The sequence below is a fragment of the Camponotus floridanus genome, unplaced genomic scaffold, assembly GCF_003227725.1.
Source record: "Camponotus floridanus strain SB8 unplaced genomic scaffold, Cflo_v7.5 scaffold115, whole genome shotgun sequence".
In the NCBI taxonomy this organism is placed as follows: domain Eukaryota; kingdom Metazoa; phylum Arthropoda; class Insecta; order Hymenoptera; family Formicidae; genus Camponotus; species Camponotus floridanus.
This window is the reverse complement of record NW_020229232.1, coordinates 19,650-47,198: the sequence shown is the minus strand read 5'-3', so window position 1 is coordinate 47,198 and position 27,549 is coordinate 19,650. Positions and strand designations below refer to the sequence as shown.

Below are 27,549 nucleotides of genomic sequence, written 5' to 3'. Positions count from 1 at the left end.
GCGCGTCAGAAAATCTCGTAAAAAGCATTGCAATTGGATGAAATCCAGTTCCGATACGTATTGCCCAAAATTTTCCAAAAAATATTACATGCATCAAAAAACTTTCAGTCATTTGAAAAAGTATGTTATATACGAACCGAGTGTTTCTGACTTGCCGCAAGAGTGCGAGTCTTTACCAAGGTAAACAATTAATAATTTACAAAGTACGACAAGCATCATTTGTTACAAGATGCAATTTATAAGCTTTATAATATTTGATTGTATTGCACTTACTTTCTCTCAATTAAAAAAATACTAACTAAACTTGAAGGAGTATCACAGCATCAAAGGAAAAAGAAAAAAAAGAAATCGCACCCCAAAAGGATGATTATTATACATTGCTATGCCAGCAGAGAGCCAAATTTCGGATGCATCTGATCAGAAAGATTAAAGGGCCAAGAAAAAGTCGAGAATTATGCAACAATTGTGCAGCAAAGAAAGAAACGGTTTTAAATTATGTTGATGATGTTTGCGGGCAAACGGCGACAGCTTCGAGCGATATCGCTGCTGATGGTTGGCTCACGGAAGAAGACAAAAATCTCTTGAGATATTATTACTACATTCTTCATGAGGTCGATGACGTTCACGCAGGCACCTTAGATTCTGACACGTTAAAGAAGATAACAAGTATGGTGTCCATTGAATGGCAGGAGAGACACAAGGAGTGTTTCGACCGATTGATTCGGGAATTAAAAAGCGATTACATTACAAGCATGAAAAAGTCCGTTGTTGACTTTGTGTTACAGGAACCATTCGAGGAAGCGCACAGTCTCTGTGCACCGGTTAGTATCATTATGCGCATAACGGTAATAACAATAATAATGAGATAATAATGAGATAATATTATTATTCGGACTCTAGAACATTTCATTAAAAAAATAAAATATTATTTTACATATAATATAAAATTTTGAGCCTAATGCGTAGACAGCATAAACATTTAATTGGTCTTGCATCAATTTAAAAAAAAGAAAAACACAAAATAAAATTAGTTTTTTTATGCTAAATACAGTTCCGGTTTCCAAATTGTTTGCGTTTATACGTCGTGCATTCTAGCCGTTATTCTCCCGAGGAATTATTGAGCCATTTTCACCGGAACAAGGCGTTAAAAATCAAAAAACAAGGATGAAACTGGAAAAGAAGTCGATTATTCTATATCATTTGTGTATACGTAAAACTTTGGATTACTGGTACCGCGAATATGGGTTAGCGAATCGTTGTATTATTGTACTACCAGTTATATATATATATATATATATATATATATATATATATATATTATTTTTAATTCAAAATAATAATGATATTTTTCAATAATTGTAGAAAAGTCAAACAAGTAGACAAAAAAGAATTAGCATCGTATGGACGACCATATGATCTTTCAACATTTGACCATAAGTTTATGACAATTCTTAAAAATACGAGCGACGATCTTCTCACACGATGGTTGCCAAAAATTTGCAACATTTTACTCATGGTAAGAAATTCAACTTTTTAATAATTATAAACTATTAAAATACTATTTTTTTGCATTAATATAAATTTTACTATTTTTAATTATATTCTTGGAAAATTAATAACTTTATCAAAATTATTAATTTTATATTCAGGTTTCGAAGAAAGGAAATTTACCACCGGCAAACGATCCGCGATATAATAGATTCTTCAATTGCCTTGCCTATGTCATGGAAGATCAATTGCGAGATTTGTGCTTACGTTCGATGGAGGATTATATCGATTATCTTACTGATGTGGGTGTAAGTATATGTCTCTTACGGGCTTAGATATTCTCAATTAAAATGGTAAATGTTCCCAACATTTTGCTCAAGTGCATTGAATACAATTTACATTTTGTTCGAATAGTATACAAATTGTGGCTTTAACGTAGACGTTGTAATAAGAAATACGTTTGTCACTTTTGATCCCACATTTAATGCATTCATAAACGGACTTTCAATGTTGCTGAATTCGTTTTACGACGCTGTAACTATATTACCACGCGCGGAGATAAAACTAGAGTGGGTTTATCCTGATACTGGTGTATCTGAACTGCTTAAGGTATTTTATAATAAATTAAATAAATATATCAAATTAATAAATTAATATATTAAATTGCTTAAGTATTATAATGATTCGACAAAACTATTGTAAGAAATTATAATTATTATAATGATTAGAAATGATTTAAAAAATTATGCAATATTGTAATCATTAAACTTTCACGTATAGCCAATAATTTCTTCAGAACTCCTTGAGCAGCACGCAAATATCATATCAGACTTAATTCAACAATACAGAACTAATCCGGAATTACAATTACGCGAATTTGATAAATATATGACTTTAATAAACGGCGAAGATGTACAGCACATTCAGGATTTTCTAAAGGCACAACCGCCTAATCCATACAATAAATATTGCGAACTCGTTGATTATTACGATCAATTGAGCAAGAATGTACGACTAGAATTTTATTGGACGTCTTTCACCGAACTCTTTGAAGTTCGCAAGCATCATATTATAGAACATATTGCTTCTACAGCTGCTCATTTAAAAGACGAATTAGTCTCAAGAATGGTTACCGATTACCAGCAAAAAGTTCGAGCGTATGTCCTTCTACAAACTACTTTTTAACAATTATAAATATAATTTTATGTAAAACATAATAATAATCTTACCTAATACTAGTATAGGAGAAGTTTATCAAGAAATTTCGGATCAGGCACTAAGTATACCACCCAATACATCCGAACTCATGAAACTGCAGACTTTTATACATAAATCTGAAACAAAAACTGTTTTTGAATTAGAAACTCGATTGAGAGAAGTAATGAAATACATAATATTTTTATCGGATTATCATCATTTAACACCAGTCGAGTTAAAGAGCAATAATTTTGCTTTCCAATGGTGAGTGCAATTTAAGTAATTTAATTTATAAAAATATTATTTTAATTAAATGTAGAATAAAACAATAAATTGCACTTGATATAATTACGGAGAGGAGTTGTTGAAATAATATATCTCTTTAAATTTTTATTATAATCATGCATGTTGTTATTTTGATATATCAGGTACCATAAAATGCCTGAAATTTTCGAAAAGCATCGAGAGATAGTTGCGAGTAAAACAGGTGAGTATCAGGCAACGCTCAAAGCTAGTATCGACAAATTTGAGCAGGATCTTCAAATTTACGAGAAATACTGTAACGAATTACAATATTGGGGTAACATTGAGGAAATACAAAGATATAAAAAGAAAGCTACTAGTCTTGATAACAAATTGATCGCCGCCATGGATATAATTGCCGAATTCAATGATGAGGAGAGATTATTCGGCTGGGAAATATCACAGTATCCTTTGAGGAAAAAGGTAATGTAATTTAATTTTATCATGTAATTTATATATTATATGTTTCGAGTTTTCTTTGTAATCTAGTATTATTAAAAATACAAATTATATAAACTGTTACACATTTATGTTTTTCTACATAATATCTAAAATTTTTGAATTTTTACATGTTGATCTTATTCTTTCTTTTATACTATTTCCCTTATTTTTATACTATTTAGATAGCCGATAAATTGGCACCCTACAAAAAATTTTACGACATTGCCTGCGAATTCTTGACAAATTATGAAACATGGACGGAAGCTATGATAGGTTCTTATGATCCCGAAGTGATTGAAAATGAAACTGGTGTCGCGTATCGTATGGTGTACAAGCTGGAAAAGGTCTTTCAAGAACCTGCGGTGAAGAAACTGGCGGAAATCGTGAGAACGAAAATCGAGGATTTTAAGGAGCACATGCCAGTGATATTGACTCTCGGTAATCCTTCCCTGAAGAGTCGTCATTGGGAACAAGTCTCGGAGATTGTTGGATTCCCGATAAAAGTCGATCAATACATGACATTAGCCAAGGTAAATAAAAAGTACAAATCTGTCTGTAAATATATAAGATAATTCTTGTATTATTTATATATATCGGTAGATTCTCGATTATGGATTAGGAGATTACGTGGCGAAATTCGATGCAATATCCGAGGCAGCTACTAAAGAGGGCAATTTGGAAAGAGCCTTATTTAAAATGTATTCTGATTGGGCAGACATTGCGTTCATCGTTAATCCTTATCGCGATACCGGCACATATGTTATTGCTAGTGTAGATGAGATACAACTATTACTCGATGATCATCTGACGAAAGCTCAAACCATGAAGAATTCCCTTTACATAAAGCCATTCGAGAAAGAAACTCTGTGAGTTTCTTCAGCAAGCTTCGATAATTTTGCAAAACAAGTCTCAATTTTTTTATCAATTTTATAATAAATCTTTGACTGTCAAACAAAATTTAAAGATGTTTATTCTATTAGGGAATGGGAAAACAAGCTACTCTTGTTGCAAGATATTATGGATTACTGGCTAAAGGTTCAAGCGACGTGGATGTATCTTGAACCGATTTTTACATCACCCGATATACAGCAACAGATGCCAGAGGAGAGTCGGCGATTCAGTGCTGTAGACAAAGTTTGTAATTAAAAATTAAATTATTTTATAGCATACATATAAATTTTAAATAATTTAAAATTGAAAATATACATATACGTAAAATAGATTTGGAGAGAACTTATGACAATCGTCGCGGCTAATCCAGCAGTTATGATCGTCGTCGATATCGACAAGATGCTGGATCGTTTGAAAAAATGTACCAACCTGCTTGAATTGGTGCAAAAAGGACTCGCCGCTTATTTAGAAAAGAAGAGACTCTTCTTCCCACGATTCTTCTTCCTCTCTAATGACGAACTCTTGGAAATATTGTCCGAAACTAAGGATCCCACGCGGTATGATTTAACCAATCATTATCATTTGCAATTATTTCTGTTTTAATTATTATTGTAGAGTGCAGCCGCATTTGAGAAAGTGCTTCGAAGGCATTGCAAAGTTGAGCTTTACCGACTTCATGGAGGCTACAGCAATGATATCATCCGAAGGGGAGAAGATTGTTCTTGAGGATATAATTGATACAACCGCAGCACGAGGACAAGTGGAAAAGTGGCTCCTCGAACTCGAAATTGATATGAAGAAAAGCGTAAAAACTCAGGTTAATAGAGATGCAGAAGTAATGTTTTTATATATTGATACAAATCATTATATTGATATGTCAATCTGTTTCTTCTTCAGGTGATACGTGCTAAAAATGCTTTTTCAACTAAAGCTAGAAGTCAATGGGTTTTGGAATGGCCGGGTCAGACCATTCTTTGTGTCAGCAAACTATATTGGACGATAGATGTTACCGACAAGCTTCCGAAGGGCATCGAAAGTTTAAGAGATTATGTGGAAATTTGCACACACGAGCTCAATGAAATCGTTAAACTTGTTCGCGGTAGATTATCAACGCAGAACCGAACGACTCTAGGTTGAAATTTTGCTTTAAAAAATAATTCAGAAAATATGTAAGTTTAGTCACACGTTTATCCAAAGAAAAATTGATTATTTTTTCATTTACAGAAGCTTTAGTAACGTTAGACGTTCACAGTCGCGATGTATTGATGCAGCTATGCGAGCAAGGTGTGAATCAAATCACAGATTTTAAATGGCTTTGTCAATTAAGATACTACTGGATAGTAAGTAGATGCAATATTAAAATAATATGAAATTAAAGAAAAGACGTTCATATGATATAAATCAATTGAAATTACAAAGGTTAAGAACCAAAAAGAGGGACAAACGTTTCGGCCTACTCTAGACCTTTATCAATGTCAATAAACGTGTGTTAAATAATTTAGCGCAAACAAAAGCAAAGTGAGACATAAATAATAAAACTTATGTCCCACTTTGCTTTTGTTTACGCTGAATTATTTAATTATTGCGCTAATTATTAAAGACACGTCCGACCTCCTCCCACATACATCCCTATTTTTCTTTGGACACACGTTTATTGACATTGATAAAAGCTTGGAATGTATCGAAACGTTTGTCCATCTTTTTTTCGCATTTCACAAAAGTTTTTATGTATTTTATTTTATTGTCTTTTTTATATCTCTTTGTAAACTTTTAATGTGATGATTTGCTAATAATAATACTATACTTTTTGCGCTTCTACACCGGCCTTTGATTCTTAGCCTTTGTAATTTCAATTGATTTAGATGCAATATTCTTTTTCCTCACTTTTTTACGATGCACACATTGACACTTTATCAATATGCATATCGTTAGAAAATCAAAATTTGCTTCCATATTTCTCTCCCATAGGATGAAAATTTGCACACGATGATGATAAATTCTAGACTGATGTATGCATATGAATACCTGGGCAATACATCGCGATTAGTGATAACGCCACTCACTGATCGATGCTATCGTACTCTTTTCGGCGCGCTTAGCCTCCATCTTGGCGGCGCACCGGAAGGACCTGCAGGAACAGGAAAAACGGAGACTACCAAAGATTTAGCAAAGGCAGTAGCTAAACAATGCGTTGTATTCAATTGTTCGGAAGGACTGGATTATATCGCCCTGGGCAAATTTTTTAAAGTAAATAGAAAACATTTAATTACAAGTATATTTAATTAGAAAGAAATTAAAATTCAGAATATGCAAATAAAAAAGGAGAAAAATGTTTTTGTGCTTTTGAATGCTATGTTATCAGGGATTGGCTAGCACAGGTGCGTGGTCCTGTTTCGACGAATTTAACCGTATCGACTTGGAAGTCCTGTCGGTTGTGGCACAGCAAATCTTGACTATCCAGCGTGCTATACATGCGGATAAAAAGACTCTGGTATTCGAAGATACAGAACTGAAGCTTGATCGTACCTGCGCGGTATTTATTACGATGAATCCAGGATACGCCGGCAGAACAGAATTACCGGATAATCTCAAAGCATTGTTTCGACCAGTAGCCATGATGGTAAGCCATTAAAAATGTTGCTGCGTTTCCTATGAATTTATATTATATAAATTCATTTATATTTATTATTATATTTACATTTATTATTATATAAATTCGTTATATTTTAATTATATTTTATGTTCTTAGGTACCAGATTATGCTTTAATAGCGGAGAATACGTTATACTCATACGGATTTTACGATGCAAGACCCTTATCTGTAAAAATAGTTATGGCTTACAAATTGTGCTCGGAACAATTATCCAGTCAAAATCATTACGACTACGGAATGAGAGCCGTAAAGTCTGTCTTAATTGCGGCAGGAAACTTGAAGTTGAAATATCCGAAGGAAAACGAGGACATTTTAATTCTACGTAGCATCAAGGATGTGAATTTACCCAAGTTTCTCAGCGAAGATATACCATTGTTTCACGTATGTATACATACATTTAAATAAATGCAAGTAAAAGAAGATCATATCAAAATTATGTTACTTTAGGGTATTACCTCGGATCTTTTTCCAAACGTGCAACTTCCAGAGCCGGATTATGTGCACTTAAATGCCTCTGTGAATCAAGCATGCGCTGCCGCGAACATCCAATGTGTCCCTATATTTCTAGAAAAAATTCAGCAGATATATGAAATGATGTTGGTCAGACATGGATTCATGATCGTTGGATATCCCTTCGCCGGCAAGACCACGGCCTACAAAATGCTAGCCGATGCTCTCGAAATTTGTGAGGAAAACGTGAGCGTCTGCTCTTTTGATATGAACATCAAAAGTAACACAATTATATGCATATGATTTAATGAATAAAATTTAATTAATTTTGGTAGAACCTGATGGATGAGCACAAGGTGGAGATAACAGTGATTAATCCGAAATCGATAACACTGGGACAGTTGTACGGACATTTCGATCCAGCATCTCATGAGTGGTATGATGGTATTCTGGCTATCAGCTATCGGACTTTTGCGACTTCGACGAACGACAATCGAAAGTGGTTGATATTTGACGGTCCGATAGACGCGATATGGATAGAAAGTATGAATACTGTTCTCGATGATAACAAGAAATTGTGTCTGATGAGTGGGGAGATTATTCAGTTGGCGCCGACGACCAACTTAATATTCGAACCGCTGGATCTAGAAGCTGCTTCACCGGCCACGGTATCTCGTTGCGGTAAATGGAATTTTTTTATAATAATATAACAGAGGAGCACAAGATATTTGAAATTAAAAAATCAACAGGCATGATTTATATGGAGCCCGGAGCATTGGGATGGGAGCCCTTATTAAATTCTTGGCTAGCAACATTACCGGAAGTGATAGACGAATGGTTACGGACCTTCTTACACGAATCGTTAGTCCTCAGATTTTGCAAACCCCTCTTTCACTTATTACGCAGATGCAATGTAAAGGTAGATTTCTCGTTATAAAGCGAAAATTGATTTGTCGCAACAAAAATGTTACTATAAAAAATATTTACATTTAACGGATTCGTAGGAATTATGTCCGATGCCCGATTCAAATCTTTTCCGATCTATCACTTATCTTATGGATTGTTTCATGGATGATTATTATAACGAAGAAGTCGTAAAGAATCTAAGCGAGCTTGATTTGCGAGCGCAGATAGAGGTTGAAAAATTCGATGATTAAATAATTGAAATAATTGAAATAATAGAAAAAAATTGCACACAAGTGACAGTTAAATTTAACTTTAAATATATATTATGCATAGGGTTCATTTTTCTTTTCGTGCATTTGGGCGATGGGAGGCACGTTGGAAACCAAATACAGGGAACAATTTAGCATTTTATTTCGCGGGCTTCTAGAAAAAGAATTTCCACTTGCTCTGATGAATCAATTTCAGTTACAAGAATTGATTCCACCGCCTTTGAAACCTTATATCTTCGTCATGCCGAAGCATCATCTGGTATTTGACTACAGATTTATCAAAGAGGTGAAAATAAATTTTTTTAAATTTATATATTTAATTTTAAAATAAAAAAAAGAAATGTTTAAACTTTTCTAATATCGTATTTGGTTTTGGTTTTATTTTGTGCAAGGCAGTTTTATTATATCCAACTAAAATTGCCCTGAAATTATTTCAGGGCAAAGGAAAGTGGAAACTATGGTCAGACGAATTAATATCCGCGCCATCGATACCTCGTGATATCCCAGTCAATCAAATAATTGTGCCAACGGTAGAAACGGTACGATACACGGCGCTTTTTCAGATGTTGATCCAACACGAAAAGCCAGTGCTCTTTGTGGGTCCAACAGGAACCGGAAAGTCCGTGTACATAATCGACTTTCTACTGAAGAAAAATAATGCCGCGGTAAATAAGCCGTTATTGATCAATTTCTCCGCGCAGACTACTGCTAATCAAACGCAGGATATTATTATGAGCAAGTTAGATCGCAGACGTAAGGGTGTCTATGGACCTCCTATAGGGAAACGCTGGATCGTCTTCGTCGACGATGTTTCGATGCCGTTAAAAGAAACATTCGGAGCGCAACCGCCTATAGAATTATTACGACAATGGCTGGATCATTGGCAGTGGTAAAATATTTCAAATTATGTATTTAATTTAATTTATATAACGGTATTAATTTATGATTTTAATTTTAATAACTGTGTAAATAATTGTGTGATTAAAAGATATCATGTATTTATAAATATAAATATTATATTAATTTTAATTTATATATCTTTTTTCTCACACAATTTGTTACTTGTAGGTACGACAGGAAAGAAGGGACATTAATAAAATTAATTGAGATTCAATTAATGTGCGCCATGGCTCCTCCATTTACCGGGAAAGACGTCACGCCGCGATTCAAACGGCATTTTTTCGTCCTGACGATATCCGAATTCGAGGATGATGTTATGATTACGATATTCAGCAGAATCGTTCTATGGCATCTCGATACGAGGTCTGTAAATTAAGAAAAAAAAATTATTCAATGTTCAAAGAAGAAAATAGATTCTAAATTTATTTACGTTATTATAGAGGTTTCAGTAAAGAATTTGATCCGTGCATTGATCAAATTGTTCTTGCGACGTTAGACATTTATAAAGAAAGCTTGTGTAATCTGTTACCGACACCTGCAAAGTGTCATTACATGTTTAATCTTCGAGATTTCTCAAGAGTAATCCAGGTTATTCAGACATCCATGTTAACTACTTAAAAAAAAATTTTTTGTGTTAATTGCAATTATAATTATCATATAGGGCGTACTTTTATCGGTCCCGGAAACCATGCCTGCGCTCTCAAATATGAAACGATTATGGGTTCACGAAATACTTCGAGTATTTGGCGATCGTTTAGTCGATGAAGTCGATATCGATTGGCTGATACAACAAATAGATGTGACATTGAAAGAACGTATGGAAGTTCCAATGGAAGAACTCTTCGAAGACTTATTGCCTAAAAAGGAACAAAAGGTCATCATAATCATTTTCTTGTTAAATAGAAAAGTGTTTTTTTCTTGTTAAGTTCTCTAATTAAGAAAAGTAAAATTATGCTTTTGCATTATATATCTTTGCAGATTACTATAAACGAATTACGAAATTTGGTATATTGCGATTTTATCGATGCTAAGGCAGACATACGCTTGTACCAAGAAATCAGTGACTTGGATCAATTGCGAGATATCGTGGAAACGTATCTTTCCGAATATAACTCAATGACAAAGAAACCTATGAACTTGGTATTATTCCGGTAAATCTCTGTTTCTTGTTAAAATAATTACCTCGTCTTGTATGCTAAATTTGGAATAAATATAAAGGTTTGCCATCGAGCATTTATCGAGGATAGCTCGTATCATCAAGCAACCGCGAAGTCACGCTCTTCTCGTCGGAGTTGGCGGATCCGGAAGGCAATCTCTAACCAGACTGGCATCGCACATTTGCGACTACGACGTGTTCCAAGTCGAGATCACGCAACAATATGGTCAGCATGAATGGCGTGAGGATATCAAAACTATTCTAAAAAAAGCCACTGCTACCGAGTTGCACTCGACTTTTTTCTTCAGCGACATGCAGATTAAGGAGGAAAATTTCTTGGAGGATATTAGCAACATGCTTAATTCTGGAGAAGTAAATAAATATGACAAATTACTGCCTTTTCTTTGCGTCGCTTCTATCTATTTTTCTTTGCTCGTTATCAAAAATTACGGAAAATTTCACAATTTTTTTATTTTCGCTCAGGTACCCAATATATATGCAGCTGACGAGAAGACTGAAATATGTGAAAAAATGAAAAAAATTGACCAACAGAGAGAACGAGCGTTACAAACAGACGGTAGTCCTGCAGCGCTTTTTAATTTATTTGTGCAAATATGTCGCGATCAGCTACATATTGTTGTTTCCATGTCTCCTATCGGCGACGCTTTCAGGAATCGAATCAGGAAATTCCCAGCTTTAGTTAACTGTTGTACCATAGATTGGCTTCAGGTATTGACATGTACTACAAATCATTAGACATTTATTATATACAAATCATTAGACATTTATTATATTTATTTTATTATAATGCTATATTATATTTATTTATTTAAGCCATGGCCTGAAGACGCTCTATTGGCTGTTGCAACGAAATTTTTAGCGACGATCGAACTCACTGATCACGAAAGAAAAGTCGGTATTGACATGTGTCAATTTTTCCACATGTCTACTGAAAAATTAAGCGAAGAGTTCTTCATTCGTTTAAATAGACGCAATTATGTGACGCCTACCTCTTATCTCGAAATGATCAACACTTTTCAGAATTTGCTTGACAAAAAACGCGGGTGAGTATGACTCTTGTTTCAGCCTAAAAATTTTCTCATGATTAATTTTATTGTTGCAGAGAAGTGCTGCGCGTTAAAGCTCGATACGAAGGCGGATTAGGGCAATTGGATAGCACGCAACATCAAGTGACAGATATGCAAAATACATTGAAGCAACTGCAACCAAAGTTAATTTCAGCAACGCAAGATATCCAGAAAATGCTAGCCGATGTTGAGAAAGAAAATCAAGACGTGGCAGAATTTGAAAAAGTTGTCAAAGTCGATGAAATCGCGGCACAAGTAAAATTATAAATTGCATATAAAAAAATACACACACACACACACACACACACACACATATATTATTAATATTAAAATAAACATTAAAAATATATTAAAATAATATATTAATAATTATGAAAATAATATATTAATAATATATTAAAATTCAAATAAAATAATGATTAAATTTCTGTATGCAATAAAAAAATATTACTGTATTAGATAGTAGCAGATGAAGCAGCTGTGATAAGAGCCGAGTGCGATGCTGATTTGGCTGAAGCTATGCCTATTTTAAATCGCGCTCAAGCAGCATTGGACACATTAACATTAGCAGATATTGCGATAGTAAAAGCAATGAAACATCCACCATACGGTGTAAAACTCATTGTGGAGAGCGTTTGTGTTCTCAAGGTACATAATAAAAAATAGCACGTACTATCGTTTGTGAAAAAAATTCATAATTATTATCTAGATATATCTTGAAATTTAAATAAATTATTGTAGCAAATAAAACCAGAGAAAGTGCTGAAAGAGGGAACTTACGTCGATGATTATTGGAAGGCTGCCTTAAGAATGTTAAGCGACGCTAAATTTTTGGATTCGCTGCTCCATTTTGATAAGGACAACATACCAGATAAAGTGATAGAAACGATACGAAATGAATACCTGACTAATCCAGATTTTGATCCAGAGAAGATAAAGAAAGTCTCGACAGCTTGCGAAGGATTATGTCGTTGGGTTATCGCAATGTCCGAGTATGATACAATTGCTAAGATCGTCGCTCCTAAAAGACAAGCTTTGGCGAAAGCTGAAGCTACCTATCGTGGCGCTATAGAGAAGCTAAATTTAAAGAGAGAACAGTTGCGCCAAGTACAGGTATATTATTATCATTTAAAATTTTTTCAACGAAACTTTTGATATTGAGTGGTTTATAAAATCTAACTTCTATAAGAAAATGATAGAAATATATTTGTAAATCTTTAAAATATATTAAAATTCTTTCTGTATTAGGCAAAATTATTGCATCTTGAAGAGATTTTGAGTAAGAGAAAGGCAGAATTTCAAATCATGTCGGATCAAGTAACGGATTGCGAAACGAAATTGAAACGTGCCGAGGATCTTATCGGGGGATTAGGCGGAGAATATGCGCGTTGGTCTCAAACTGCCGAACAATTAGGCGACAAGTAAGATGAATCTGAAACACCATCTTTTTATTATTTCCTAAAACATATCTTATTCCCATTCGATTCAACATTCTTTCTATTTTTTTATAGATACCATCGGCTAACGGGCGATATAATAATTGCCTCAGGAGTAGTGGCTTACTTGGGTCCGTTCACCATGCCGTTTCGCATGCAACAGATAAGTGAATGGGTGAACCTGTGCACGAATCTGCAAATGATTTGCAGCCATGATTTCCAGCTGCGCGAGGTACTCGGCGATCCGGTTCTGATCAGATCCTGGAACATCGCCGGATTACCCGCCGATGCGTTTTCCATCGATAACGGAATCATCGTTATGTGAGTCGATTTTAATTCCGAATAATAAATTTGCATCGTGCAATCCTGCGTTTTTAGGAACGCCAGAAGATGGCCGTTAATGATAGATCCTCAGAGCCAAGCTAATAAATGGATCAGAAACTTGGAGAGAAAGAATAATATAAGCATTATTCGGCTGAGTCAACACGATTATATAAGGATATTGGAAAACGCGATACAATTTGGACAGCCGGTACTATTGGAAAATGTGGAGGAAGAATTAGACGCCATTCTCGAACCGATACTTCTCAAACAGACGTTCAAGCAAGCCGGTGCATTGTGTATAAAATTAGGCGATACCGTAGTAGAATATAATACTAATTTCAGGTACGCTCTAATTATACATGTATAGAATATATTTCATTTTAACTTGAGATCTTAAAAAATATAATTATAAACAAGACGAAATATATTCATTGTGTATGAAATATAAAATAATGATTATTATGATATTGACAGGCTATACATTACGACAAAATTAAGAAATCCTCATTATCTGCCGGAAATAGCCGTGAGAGTAACTCTATTAAATTTTATGATAACACCAAGTGGTTTGGAAGATCAGTTACTCGGTATCGTGGTTGCGAGGGAAAGACCCGACTTGGAATCAGAGAAGAATATTTTGATCGTGCAGGGTGCTGAAAATAAAAAGTACATTTCTATTTCGTTACATTATATCTAGTATTTTATATTCTATTTTTACTCGTAATTTTATTCTATAGAATGTTGAAAGAGACAGAAGATAAAATCTTGGAAGTACTTTCTATGGCGGAAGGTAACATCTTAGAGGACGAGGAAGCTATCGATATCCTGATGATGTCCAAAAATTTAAGTGACGATATCCAAGTAAAGCAAGCGGCCACGGAAGTCACAGAAAAATCGATCGATACCGCGAGACTTCAATATCAACCTATTGCAGCTTATTCGACCATATTATTCTTCACGACAGGTATTGCAATAATTGAAAATAAAAAAAATAATGTAAAAAAATATAAAAAATATTAATATAAAATAATACAAAAAATATAATATAAAGAAAAAAAAAAATAAGATATTTCTTAATCGAATAATTCTTTTTCTTTGCAGCGTCTTTAGCCAATATAGATCCAATGTATCAATATTCGTTACTTTGGTTTGTAAATCTTTACAATATGGCTATCACCAATACGGATCCAGCTGACAATGTTGAGCAACGTCTGAAAGACCTGACCAAATATTTTACATATTTACTTTACGTCAATATTTGTAGATCGTTGTTTGAGAAGGATAAGCTACTTTTCGCATTGCTTCTCGTCATCAATCTACACAAAATGAGCGATACGCCGGAAACCGCGAGTCAGTGGTTATTTTTGCTAACCGGTGGAATAGGTTTAGAAAATCCATATGTCAATCCCGCAGAATGGCTACCTGTTAAACAATGGGACCAGCTATGCAGATTGGATAATATCAAAGGATTCGAAGTAAATTACTGCATAGTCACGCTCTCGCAATAATCAATATTCGTAGAATACACATGTTAATTTCGTAGGGCATCAGAGAATCTTTCTCCAAAGCCATCAGCGAATGGAAAGAGATATTTGATTCGAGAGAACCACAAAAACGACCTTTTCCGTCGCCATACAAAGATATAAATTTATTCGAACGATTGTTAATTCTACGATGTATCCGGCCTGATAAAATTATCTCGGCTGTACAATTATTTGTTGAAAGTATAAAACACAAATTATATAAATTAATGAGATTTCTTAACAGATATCGATTCTTTTCAAATATTGTAGAAGAGTTAGGCGCACAATACGCAGAAGCACCACCTTTCGATTTGGAATCCTCCTTCGCAGATTCCAACTGTTGCATTCCATTAATATTCGTCTTGACACCCGGCGCCGATCCAGCGCAAGCCTTGCTGACATTCGCCGACGAGCAAGGCTACGGTGCTAAGCGTCTCTTCTACTTGTCCCTCGGCCAAGGTAAATATTTGCATCAGAGAGATTTCTTGTAAAAATTGACAGCGCTATTATTCGTCGACAGGTCAAGGACCTATAGCGGAAGGTTTGATAAAGAACGGCGTTCAACATGGCAACTGGGTAGTATTGCAAAATTGTCACCTGGCCAAAAGCTGGATGCCGAGACTCGAGAAGATTTGTGAGGGCTTGATACCCGATACGATTCATCCTGATTTCCGTCTGTGGTTGACCAGTTATCCGTCAGAACATTTTCCCATCTCGGTCCTTCAGAATGGCATCAAGATAACGAACGAGCCACCTAAGGGACTTAGACCCAATATCTTGAAATCTTACGCGAGCGATCCGATCAGTAATTCTGAATTCTTCGAAGGTTGCATTCAGACCGAATACTTCAAGAAACTCCTGTATTCGTTGTGCTTCTTTCACGCTGTTGTGCAAGAAAGACGCAAGTTCGGTCCGATCGGTTGGAACATTCCCTATGAATTCAACGAAACCGACCTGAGGATCAGCGTTCTACAATTGAAGATGTTTCTGGATGATTACGAGGATGTGCAGTTCGACGCTTTGAAGTATCTCACGGGCGAATGCAACTACGGAGGAAGAGTTACGGATGAATGGGATCGCAGAACGTTAACTACAATCCTGGCAAAGTTTTACTGTCCGTGAGTATCAGTAAGGTATGTAATTTTATATTTATAGATCAAGAGATTATTATTTATATCGTTATATAGAGAGCTCTTGGCCGATAAAATATATTATTTTGATCCATCGTCCACTATTTACTACTGCCCGATTGTCAGAGAATACGAAGCGTATCTCACGTATACGAGAAAACTTCCAATAATTACAGAGCCAAGCGTATTCGGTATGAACGAAAATGCCGACATTCTTAAAGATCAACAAGAAACGGATTTATTATTCACTTCATTGTTGCTTACTCAGGTAATTTTTCACCTAAATAATAATGATAATACATTAATGATTATACATTTCATCTATTCATCTGTTTTTTTTTTTAATTTCATCCAACATTAATTAGGATCGAACGGTATGTAATGATATTGTCATAAAAACAATGCAATCTTAATTAATTATCACTAGTAAATTTTATATTTTTTTTATTTACCGCTCGAATATCTAGGATCTTTGGAAAATTAGGAGAGAGGTATGTCTCTTTCGAACATTTTTTTAAAATAATAGTTTGTTATTACAGGTGTGAATTTTCTTCCCGAATTCTAAGTCTAATCTAAAATGGAATTCCAAATGGACCAGATCAATTTCAATAAAAATAATAAAGAATATTCTGTTATATTTTTTTCTTAGGAAGCTATCAAACCTGGATTAAGACAAGCGTCTGATGACGAGATAGTTTACGATGTCGCGACAGAAATCTTAGACAAACTTCCAGATGATTACGATCTCATTATAGCACTCGCTAAATATCCTACGTTATACAACGAAAGCATGAATACTGTACTAGTGCAAGAAATGGACAGATTCAACAAATTATTACGTTGTATCAGAGATAGTCTCATCAATGTACGAAAAGCTATCAAAGGTATCCATTTATTAATTCTTAAAAAAAAACATACGTGAAATTGATTGCCGATTATTAATTCAAATTATAAAAAAAAATACAAACAGGAAAGAGAGTAATTGTTTCCTGCATTTTTTAATTTCAAGCTTCAAATAAAAAAGAATAAAAATAATAAATAACTCTATAATGTATGAGAAATTTTGTTGCAATTAATATTAAATATATAAAAAAATTATATTATCATAATGCTCTGCATTTAGGTATAATTGCAATGTCTTTCGAGCTTGAAGATATTTACGAGGCAATTTTGATGAGTAAGATACCGCTTTTGTGGAAACAAAATTCTTATCCATCCTTAAAGCCTTTGGGCAGTTATATCAATGATTTTCTACATCGATTAATGTTTCTACAGGTAAATATCTATGTTTAGTATTTTACTCTTTGAATTTGAAATGTGTTGATTTCCATATATAAAATAATAATTAATAATTATAATTTATAAATTAATTATAATGCAGAAATGGTACGAGGAAGGACCGCCCGTTACAATTTGGTTATCAGGATTTTTTTTCACTCAAGCATTTTTGACGGGGGTACAGCAAAATTACGCGCGAAAGTATCAGATTCCTATAGATCTTCTCGCGTATGATTTTATAGTCCTTAAAGAAACTGTCTTCACGTCCATGCCCGAGGATGGTGTTTACGTTTATGGACTATTTTTGGATGGTGCGAGATTTGACATGAAGAAAATGTGCATAGAAGAGAGCTTCCCTAAAGTGCTTCACGACAATGTACCTATTGTAAGTAGTTTAGTTTTTCTCCAAACAAAAGATATATAGATATTTATTTTTCTAATAATTAATAGTATCCATTCAAGTTAATAAAAAATTTAATGAAACTCGAAAATGCAAAAAGTTGCATTCGAAAAATGTTCTTATTTTTTTTAAACGACTTTATGGGAACACATGTTTTAGAGACAAAATTCTAATCATTTTTAAAGCTTATGTTTTTTGCTTCGATATATTTGTTTTACAGTTGTGGCTGAAACCGATGAAGAAGCAGGATATCAAGGAAAGACAATCATACGTTTGTCCGCTTTATAAAACTAGTGAACGTCGCGGAGTGTTATCTACTACGGGTCACTCCACGAACTTTGTCATAGCCATATGGATACCCACAATTAAGCCTCCCGAGCACTGGATCATGCGGGGAGCGGCTATGCTTTGTCAACTAAGTGAATAAAAAAATATCAAAATATTATTAAGTAAACGTTGATTTTTTCCTTTCGTCCAATTTTTATACTAGATTGTGCATTTAATATGAAAAAAATATTATTTTCCGCACCATACTCGTTTCTTATCGCGAAAGCTGTCAAAAATATTATTTTTTCATTTACATTACAAAATCAAATTAGAAATATAAAACAAGGTTGAAGTAAATACATACCAAGATATATAAAGCAGATTAATGAAGTCGATTATTTTTTCCTCGTTTTTCTTCGTTTTCTTAAAGAGATACGCTCGTAATATGCCCTCCATGCTCTTTGAATAACTTTGGCGGCACGATTTTGCCTAAAGAAGTCTAGTTTCTTTGTAAAGGCTATCATCAGCGCGATTTCTCGTTGTTTTTTGAATCGAATGTATAATATTCGTTGTACTTTCAATTGATCCTGGTAAAAAAAATCATGCCATTGATACAGTAGAATTGCACATCGAGTACAGAGATCATAGTATACTTACTTCCATATGATTCGTTTCTGCTTTAATATCTTCCTTGTCCTTGGATAATTTCTCTGTCAAAGCGTGAAATGCGCCAATATCACGATCATATTTAGCAAGGAGATCTACGTATTTCTGCTCGACTTCAGCACTGAAAATTGTAATTCATTAATCGGATGATAAATTGAATCGTGTGATTTTTAGAAATTTTAATCACAATTTATTCACCATATGTCGAAAAGTTTCTTTTCGGCTACCACATTAAATTCCATTATATCATATAATCTGCGTTTTGCCGAATCTATTTCAGATTCCAATGACTTTCTTCGCGTTTCTTCTTGTTCTCCTACAATTACCATTTGTCGCATTGATTCTTCTCTAAAATAAAGTTATATTATAAAATTGCTTACAAAAATATTGTTATAAAATTATTACATTAAACAAATATAATTTTTATTTAAATAATAATAAAGATTTTAATACATTTCTCTTGGTATTTCTACTTCTGATGTTTGTCGAATGTTTTTTATTATTTCTTCCTCATCATTTACGCAAACAACAATATCTTTTAGAAAAATTTCGAAATTCGAGTTTTGTTCGTCAAATATTTTCTGCAAAACTGTCAGTTGACGTATAAGTTAATGTGCTCTAAATAATTAAGAAATATATAATTTTAAAAAAGAGAATATTTTACCTTCAAGTTCCGACAAGTTTTCCGGTATTTTTGTTCGGCACTCGTGCATATTGATAACATGCATACGTTCTGCTTCAGAAGTCCTTTTCATCCGAGATTTGACAAACTTTTTGAAAAGCTCAATGAGATCAATGATTTCTTGAAGTAACGGCGAAGTTTCAATATCACGTTTTTCCATCTATTAAATAATGATGAGACAATAAAAGACAAGAGATAATTTAAACAAATAAAACATAATTAAACATAATTAATAAGATAAAATACTTTGTCAAATAAAAAACATTGATAAAAAGATAATTTTAAAGGGAAAAATTGATCTATTTAAATAAGATATAATATACTGTGTTATAAATATACAATATTTTATTACCAATTCCTTTAGCTTACTAGAAATTCCGGCCAAAAGTTTCTCCATTCGAATAATCGAAATCGTGACATCTTCTTCGTTCATATTTATTTTTATTTCTCCCTGAAACACGGCAACTTTATATGTAATATTTTCACTTTTGTAGAAGTATTCGGAATACGATACATTTAACGATTCAACAAAGTAAATTTCTATGGTTACCATTCACATAAGTAAGGCGAAAGAAAAATTACAAGCATTTCTGAAATACAGATATATTATGTTATTTTAAATAAAAAAAGTATTATTAAAAAAAATATGTTCTTTAACAAATGCGATATAAAATCGTCACTAGCTCGCCTCATGCCCGTCATACAATTTGCTCGTTGGTGAGACAAAGCCGGAGTGATTGATCACTTATTCTGGGCTGGCATGTGGCTGTATCAAGGCTCTTTGTCACGTGAAGAATCGCGGATTCGAGTCTAACATAAGGCCAGAATTTGTTTCTGCGATAAACCGCCTTCAGAGGAAAACAGATGGAATGAAGCCTTTCCCTGAGGATTCCTAAATTTATATAATTCTATAAAACTGCTGTTTATTTTTTTATTTTTTATTTACGTTTGCCATTGCCTTCCGAAAGATGAGCGAACGTATAATTTTTCGGTTCTATCGGAAATCGAATTCGAGGCCTTTGGTTTCGTGACTAGTGCGGTGTCTATGCCACGCTTCAAAATCTGATGAATATAAAGAAGTAAAAAATTTTTAAAATGAAGAAATACGAAATTTAGAAGAAAAACTAAAGTTAAAAAACAAAATTATTGACAAACTAAAAAATGAGTTGCAAACAATAAAAAATAAAATGAACGAAGAAAAAGAAATATTATGTAAAAACATGAATTAGGAGGAAAATATCACGTATTTTGCCGGATAAGACCGCAACCCCAAACGACACGAAAGAGTAAATAGACTTTTATAAATGTATGTACTTTGTTTTGTAGTTATACTTCTTAATAAAACTTGTTTGTTTTTTATTTGTAGATTATATAATATAACTTATATAAATGATTACACTATTGAAATCAGCAAATCAGATAGATTAGATGGATCAGGTAGAATAAGCTGTAGAGGAAAGCAGCGAGAGATAAAGCATTTGATATTCTTATACATTTGATATTCTTGTTTTATTCCTCGCTGCTTTCCTTTACAGCTTATTGCATCTGACCCATCTGATTTACTGACTTGAATGTGCAGTCATCTATATATATAATTTACATTACAATTTACAAATAAAAAACAAACAAGTTTTATTAAGAAGTATAATTACGAAGCAAAGTACATACATTTATAAAAATCTACTTACTCTTTTATTTATTCAATCTCTCTTGAGGTTTTTGGTCGAATTTTACACCATACGCGATGTTTTCCAATTGATGAATTTTATTTTCTTGATCCATTTTATATTTTATAATTCACTTGTTAACTGCTTAATTATTTTTTCTTTTAATTTTAATTTTTCTTTTAAAAATCGTATTTCTTTATCTTTTTCTATAATTTGTTTTTCATATTCTGATGTTTTTATGTCTTTGATACTTTGATTATTTTGGCCATACGAAAAATGATCATCAATCTTTGGCCCCATATTTTAAATTTCGCGTTTTGTTTTCTTTATGACCATTTGTTTCATAAGTGCCATCCACCTTTAATTTTTGTATGTATATATATATAGGTATATATATATATATATATATATATATATATATTTGCCAGCAATTTTTTTTGAGTGAAGCCTCTCACCGTGGAGACTTCAATTCTACTATTTGAAACTCTCTATGATGATGATTTTAAATGTGTTTTTAAATTGGTTGTATTTCTTGAATATGGCATTTATGTATTGCATAATACGCAATTATTGATTGAAAATTATCATAAAACTTTAAGTATGTTAATTTTATGATTGGAGGTACCGTGTTAAGAATACATTACATTTTATTGACACAATATTATAATTTAGAATGTTTTTTCGCAATTTATCGTTAAATATTAAAAATTTGCAATAAGTTATGATTTCAAATTTTTTCAACGGGAAAAATTGACCTTATATGTATAAAATTAAGTTGAGAAATTTTCTAAAATTTCAAAAGTTTAAATGTATTGCACAATCCGTTTTCTTTATTTGAAAATTTACGTGAGAGTACTATTTTTTTACACAAATTTGTATAACACAAATTTGTATAACACAAATTGGCAAGGGAGAAAGCAAGAAGTTAATGGATTTGTGTAAGTGCTCGAAAAATTATTGAAAAATCGTACGTATATTGAAGCAATGCAAAATATGAATAATTAGTCGTACATTCTCTTTTTTTACATTGACTCATAATTACTCGATAAATTGCATCTATTAGAAAAAATAGTAATCTTTCTGACAGATATGCTTTGATCAAAAGACTCTTATGCAAAATGTCCTATAGATAGCCTTATTAAATCTTATCATTAATATTTAATTAAGTTTTATTTTATATGAAATTAATATTAATAATTGATTAATATTAATGACTATTAAGTCATTTTTTTCGATTTGAAATAAAAAAACATATCTTTCTTTAAATATGTCCCATATTATTTTATCATATCTTATCACAATGATTATTAATCTTTCGCTTGTATATAATAGCAGGCAACAATAAAAATTAAAATTCACTTACCAAAGCAAAAATAGTCATTCTTGTCTCTTATCACGTTTATCGTATCTTTAACTGCGTGTACGTGATGCATGTATAAAAAGATCAGTTCGAGATATTTCAGAAAATTGTCGCCTGATTTATATTTCGCATCATTGTGCAATAGACCAAAATTACGAAAACATCAATAGAAATGCGCTCGGAAATCCCGCGGGGCAAATTGACCAATTAAGTCAAAGAAATTTCTACTTCTTTCAGCCTGATTGGTCAATTATCTATTCTACAAGTACGATTATCGAATGCACCCAGGAGGAACGATCTTCCTCGTTCCTGACGTTTCGCGATATTCCGAAAGGAGGCGTTTCTCTCGATGGTCGCGAGCTTCATGAATTTGTCATCGAGAACGCACACACACACGTACGCATCGTGAATAATCTCGATCATCTGCTCCGCGCCTCCCATCTCCCATGAATGCGACCGGGATTTAAATATGACGTTCTGAATGAAATTGCTATGATATCGCCCATCGGAACGTGTCGTACATTCCGAGCTGGTATTCGATCTAGAAACGACGAGTGCACGATGCGAACATTCATCGCACGATTGCGGAGCAAGCTGTTATTTTGACAATTAACGCCACACCTAAATTACGCAATTTATTTATCGCAAGCTCCAAAGCGTACTTGTCCAAAGCGTATTTCCACGAAGAAGTCTTCTTTCTCCTCGATATCTTCTAGTGCGTGCATGAAGATTCCGTGTAGTCGGCTGTGATATTTGTAACTTTATTCTGTATCTATACAATTTTTCATAGAGATCACGAGAGCGTAGAGACGTTTGAACCCTAGATACGTAAAAAGGTGAAATTTATCTGACCAGAAAGATCTCTATGAGACTTGCTGTTTCCTAATATTGAGCAGGTATATGCGTAAAACGCGTTGCGACAAAACTTGTATTCATGCCTTTTTGTCTGAGAAGTAACGCAGTTTGCAAAATGGAAGAATATTCTGTTGCATCTGACGTGTCGGTGGTCGACGTATATGACATTGCATCAGAGATAGGAAAGGAATGCGAGAAGCTTATAGATCTATTTGGAGCACAGTCAGTGACCAATCTTATGCCAAAGGTAATCAATGCTTTAGAGTTACTCGAAAATCTTGCTATCAAGAATGAACGTGAAAATACTACAGTGCAAGAGCTTAGCGCTAAGATCTCTCAGCTTGAAAGCGACAAGATTGGGAAAGCTGAAGATAGACAACGATTTGAAAAGGTAGTTGTTATGTTTATGTTACATTGAAATATTAATTTCATTATAATTTGTATAATTCGTGAACTCTTGATTATATGTCTCTTATTGTGTATTAAATTTATTTGATTTTATAGGAACTGGAGCAAATTGAAGAACATTGGAGACAGGAGTCCCGTGATTTAGTAGCCATGGTTACTAGATTACAGGAAGAGAATAGACGATTAGCCGAAGCCCTACAAGAATCACAAAGTGATAGTCAGTACAGCAGTAAACAAACAAGTACTAACACCATTTAACTCTTTACTAATCCAATGATTTATAAATGTTTTGTTAAATATTATATACAAACAAATAAAATGACTGTTTATGTTAATTTTTAGCTATCACACCTAGTCAAGAAGTTGATGTAGCAGTTCTACAACATTTAAGATCCATGATAGATAAGCAAAGAGATCAGATCCGCGCTAGAGATCGAGAATTATCGCAAAAAACTGCAGAAATTGAAAATGTAAATTAGTACTTATATCTGTATACAATTCAATTATGTGTACATGAACAGAAAAATTGTTTCATTAAACTTTTTGTTTTACCTATTAAATATAGGCAATTTGATGATAGAAATTTGATATATGCTATCTCCAAAATAGTTGGCCAATGACTAATAAGAATTGTTTATCATAATAAATATATAATAGATAATGCTGGAATAAAAAGAACAAAAAATTAAAAAATACACTTAGTCTAAAAAACTACATATCTATACTTGAAAATTAATATTAATATTTTTATAATCTACTAAGAAAATAAACATTCAATTTTATTGTATTGTGTAGTTGACTGCACAGGTAGAGAAGCTTACTGTAGTTGGACGGGAACTGAAACGTAAACAACGACAGGCGCAAATGCAAGCCCGAGGTTTAGTAGAAGAGAGAGCCGACTTTTTAGCTCAGCTGCAAGATCAGAATCGAGAACTTATAAATCTCCGAGGTCGACTTGGCATGGCTAGAAAAGAAAACGAGGATTTAAGTAAATTACAAGGCTGTCCTGATTTAACGAATAAAGCAATTTATGATTTGGACGATCCTGATAGACCCAGATTTACGACTGCTGAGCTTAAAGAGATTTTGCACGAACGAAATGAATTAAAAGCAAGAGTTTCAGATCTCGAGGACGAATTAGAATTGTATCGACCGAAACCTGAAATGTACGTTATTAGATATTAGAAAAATTTTACATAAAATATATTACAGAACAAAATTACATAAAATTTTGAAAAAAATTATACATAATTATACATATAATATTTTATTAAAATAATATTGTGTAATTATGTGATAATTTATATAAATTATTTGTAGATATGCTTTACAATGCTTTCTATTTAAAATAAATTTATATCACTTTGTTCATGATTTATATGTTATCTTACAGTCCAGAAGATGATAAAGATGCACCTGTGCAAGGACCGCTTCCTTATGAACCAGATGATGCACCCTGGAAAAAATCCTCTGAATCCGGTATTCGTAAATTGTATGTATTCAATATCTCATTATATATATTTCTTGCTATTTATATATAACATGTATTAATTTTACAGCTTCCGAAAAATATTCTCGGAATCCAGCAGCAGCTTTCTCGGAGGTAGTAGTCCCAGACGAAGTCTTTCTAGTCTTTCAAAGATGGCTCTATCTGGTAGCAGTACCTGTGATACATCTATATAATGATTTCTTCAAAATACATTGGATAATTTTAAGTAATTGGACGAATAACCACAAAGATGACGTTGCTTATAAATATACTTTTCATATACATTTTCATTTTCATTAGATATTCTAACTGCTCGGTATCCATACAATTTTAATATAGATATGGATCCTTACAAAAATAGTCATTATTACTGGTTCATAGTGAATACATAGATGTGCATGAAATAAGCAAATTGAAAATTTAAGTATAAACTTATAATGAATGAGAAGATCATATGTATATATTTGTATAGTTGCATAAAAAGACAATGTGCATTTAGCTACACGATCTTAGTATACCAAATCTTTGCTCGTATATAATTTTTATTTATTTTTTGTATTTTTAAGCATGAAATTCTATAAATTTAATTTATACATAGGATATTTGTGATGCATGTAAAGAGGATAGCGATACAAATAGAAGACAACATTCCTAGTTTTTTTATAAAAGTACTAAGTGCGTGTAGATTTAAATGTGTATTGTATGATATATACCAAAGTATCTAACTATTATTTACTACTAATCTTTGAAGATTTTTATTTTATTTTTTGGTAATTTACTTTATTTTATAAACATGCAATGTTAATTTATTGCAACTTTATGATTCAAGTAACAACTCTCTTAAGAAATTAATTCTTTTAATAATTTCTCAGAATAAAAATTCATCTCGATCACAATTTGTATACATTTTTTTTATTTTATTAGTTTTTTAATATTATTTCATACATTTAATGTATAAAAATGCATTTGGTCATTGCAGATAATGTTGAACTTGTATATTGTTGTATTTGTCTTTACATTTTATATACTATTTATAGCTGTAAGCAACGACATATCTCTGTATTCAATTTTCTATTTCATTTACAATTCTTTACGGACAAACGATATGGAATCTAATATATTTCAGAATTTGTGCCATTTATTATTAATATAAAAATAAATGTGAGTACACTTTCCTTTTCATATTGTAATTGTAAATATACTCATAAAACAAATCAATATAGCTGTATAATCATTTCAATATGTGATACATTTATATAAAAATATATTAGTGTTATTTTTCTCGAGTATATGAATGAGCATCATATGAATTAAAAAGTTATTAACACATTTATATATATATATATAGTATATAGCAAACTTCACAATATCCAATTAACTGACTAATAACAAAATGAAAATATGTATCATTATCTTGTGAAATTATCTATAATGTAAAGTTAATAAGTAATCAAAAAAGAAATCTTTCTGCAATGACATATAACAAAATGAAAGTTATACAGATTTCGGGATCTTACATAATTAGGAAAGAGTTTTCTCGCAATTCAAGATTAGCTGTTCCTAAGTGTAAAATATAATTATTGCATTACTTGGACTTGTAATATTTATCTCAACATTAGTTATCAATTTTTGAATAATTTAGAGTGATGTTTTCCAAAAACCAAGTTCAACAAATACTATATGAGAGCATGTAGAACGAATTATATATTACAGATAACAATATAACAAAATAAAATTAATGTGATTCATAGCTATGGTAAATAAAACATTCATAATGCATTTTATAAAACTAGCAGTATTAAAGTAAAATTTGATATACTGAAAAGAAATAGATAGCAATTCTAGTTCTGTTGAAAATTTTTATAATGTAATGAAATCATATATATATAAATATATGCATATCAATATTTTATCCACTTTATATCAGACAGTATGCTTTTGAAAGTGTTTTGTGAGTATATCTTTTAAATATAGATTAAATCCATATTAATTTATTTTAATGCTGTACATACAGCAAGAAAGATTTATTTATATATATTAATATGTAAACATTTTTTAGATTTTTATACTAGTGATATAGCCAAGGCAGCAACAAATTAAATTTTTTGCAGAGTAAAAATATCAGTTTTTGAGGGAGATTAAATAAAATTAAGATATTTATAAACATATTTGTTGCTTCAATGGCTATGTAAGCAGTTTATTGACCAATGCAATAATTTAAAATTGTTGAATCTTGTATAACAAATATGACATATAAATTTATTCCTTTTTCCCATATTCCCTTTTCCCATATACCTATACTAATAAATAATTTTTAGATTT

The 27,549-nt window shown here is 32.4% G+C and overlaps 3 protein-coding genes across 5 annotated transcripts; 2 read left to right on the top strand and 1 right to left on the bottom strand.

Moving 5' to 3' along the window:
• The first annotated feature begins 285 nt into the window (after positions 1–285).
• On the top strand, positions 286–18,275 carry LOC105252702 (dynein heavy chain 7, axonemal). The gene is made up of 48 exons (XM_025415115.1): positions 286–845; positions 1,096–1,244; positions 1,363–1,516; positions 1,650–1,796; positions 1,903–2,097; positions 2,269–2,645; positions 2,728–2,949; positions 3,114–3,411; positions 3,612–3,959; positions 4,030–4,295; positions 4,410–4,563; positions 4,651–4,877; positions 4,936–5,137; positions 5,218–5,452; positions 5,545–5,660; positions 6,289–6,567; positions 6,683–6,940; positions 7,070–7,354; positions 7,421–7,669; positions 7,759–8,104; positions 8,173–8,342; positions 8,428–8,559; positions 8,663–8,884; positions 9,036–9,487; positions 9,667–9,861; positions 9,939–10,086; positions 10,160–10,372; positions 10,477–10,649; positions 10,717–11,026; positions 11,138–11,383; positions 11,489–11,718; positions 11,778–11,997; positions 12,202–12,390; positions 12,484–12,855; positions 12,991–13,163; positions 13,254–13,499; positions 13,557–13,844; positions 13,977–14,168; positions 14,240–14,466; positions 14,604–14,977; positions 15,046–15,226; positions 15,296–15,484; positions 15,546–16,143; positions 16,213–16,423; positions 16,805–17,039; positions 17,279–17,430; positions 17,537–17,818; positions 18,054–18,275. The coding sequence occupies exons 1-48, from the start codon at positions 408–410 to the stop codon at positions 18,258–18,260; spliced, it is 11,772 nt and encodes a 3,923-aa protein (XP_025270900.1). The 5' UTR covers positions 286–407; the 3' UTR covers positions 18,261–18,275.
• On the bottom strand, positions 18,177–19,881 carry LOC105252699 (dynein regulatory complex protein 10-like). Of its 2 annotated transcripts, none has more exons than XM_011260221.3 (7): positions 19,801–19,881; positions 19,431–19,608; positions 19,220–19,355; positions 18,965–19,114; positions 18,758–18,887; positions 18,465–18,687; positions 18,177–18,248 (listed from the first exon to the last, which is right to left on the bottom strand). In XM_011260221.3, exons 1-6 carry the CDS (start codon positions 19,879–19,881, stop codon positions 18,496–18,498), a joined length of 867 nt encoding a protein of 288 aa, XP_011258523.1. In that variant the 3' UTR covers positions 18,177–18,248; positions 18,465–18,495. The 2 variants fall into 2 exon arrangements, with proteins under 2 accessions (XP_011258523.1, XP_019883544.1); XM_020027985.2 differs by lacking the exon at positions 18,177–18,248 and adding an exon at positions 18,285–18,386.
• A 2,948-nt stretch (positions 19,882–22,829) lies between these two features.
• On the top strand, positions 22,830–26,018 carry LOC105252700 (RILP-like protein homolog). 2 transcript variants are annotated; one of them, XM_011260224.3, is made up of 6 exons: positions 22,830–23,721; positions 23,835–23,955; positions 24,081–24,208; positions 24,534–24,904; positions 25,132–25,230; positions 25,298–26,018. In XM_011260224.3, exons 1-6 carry the CDS (start codon positions 23,410–23,412, stop codon positions 25,419–25,421), a joined length of 1,155 nt encoding a protein of 384 aa, XP_011258526.1. In that variant the 5' UTR covers positions 22,830–23,409; the 3' UTR covers positions 25,422–26,018. The 2 variants fall into 2 exon arrangements, with proteins under 2 accessions (XP_011258526.1, XP_011258524.1); XM_011260222.3 differs by having other exon boundaries at positions 23,835–23,979.
• The last annotated feature ends 1,531 nt before the right edge of the window (positions 26,019–27,549 follow it).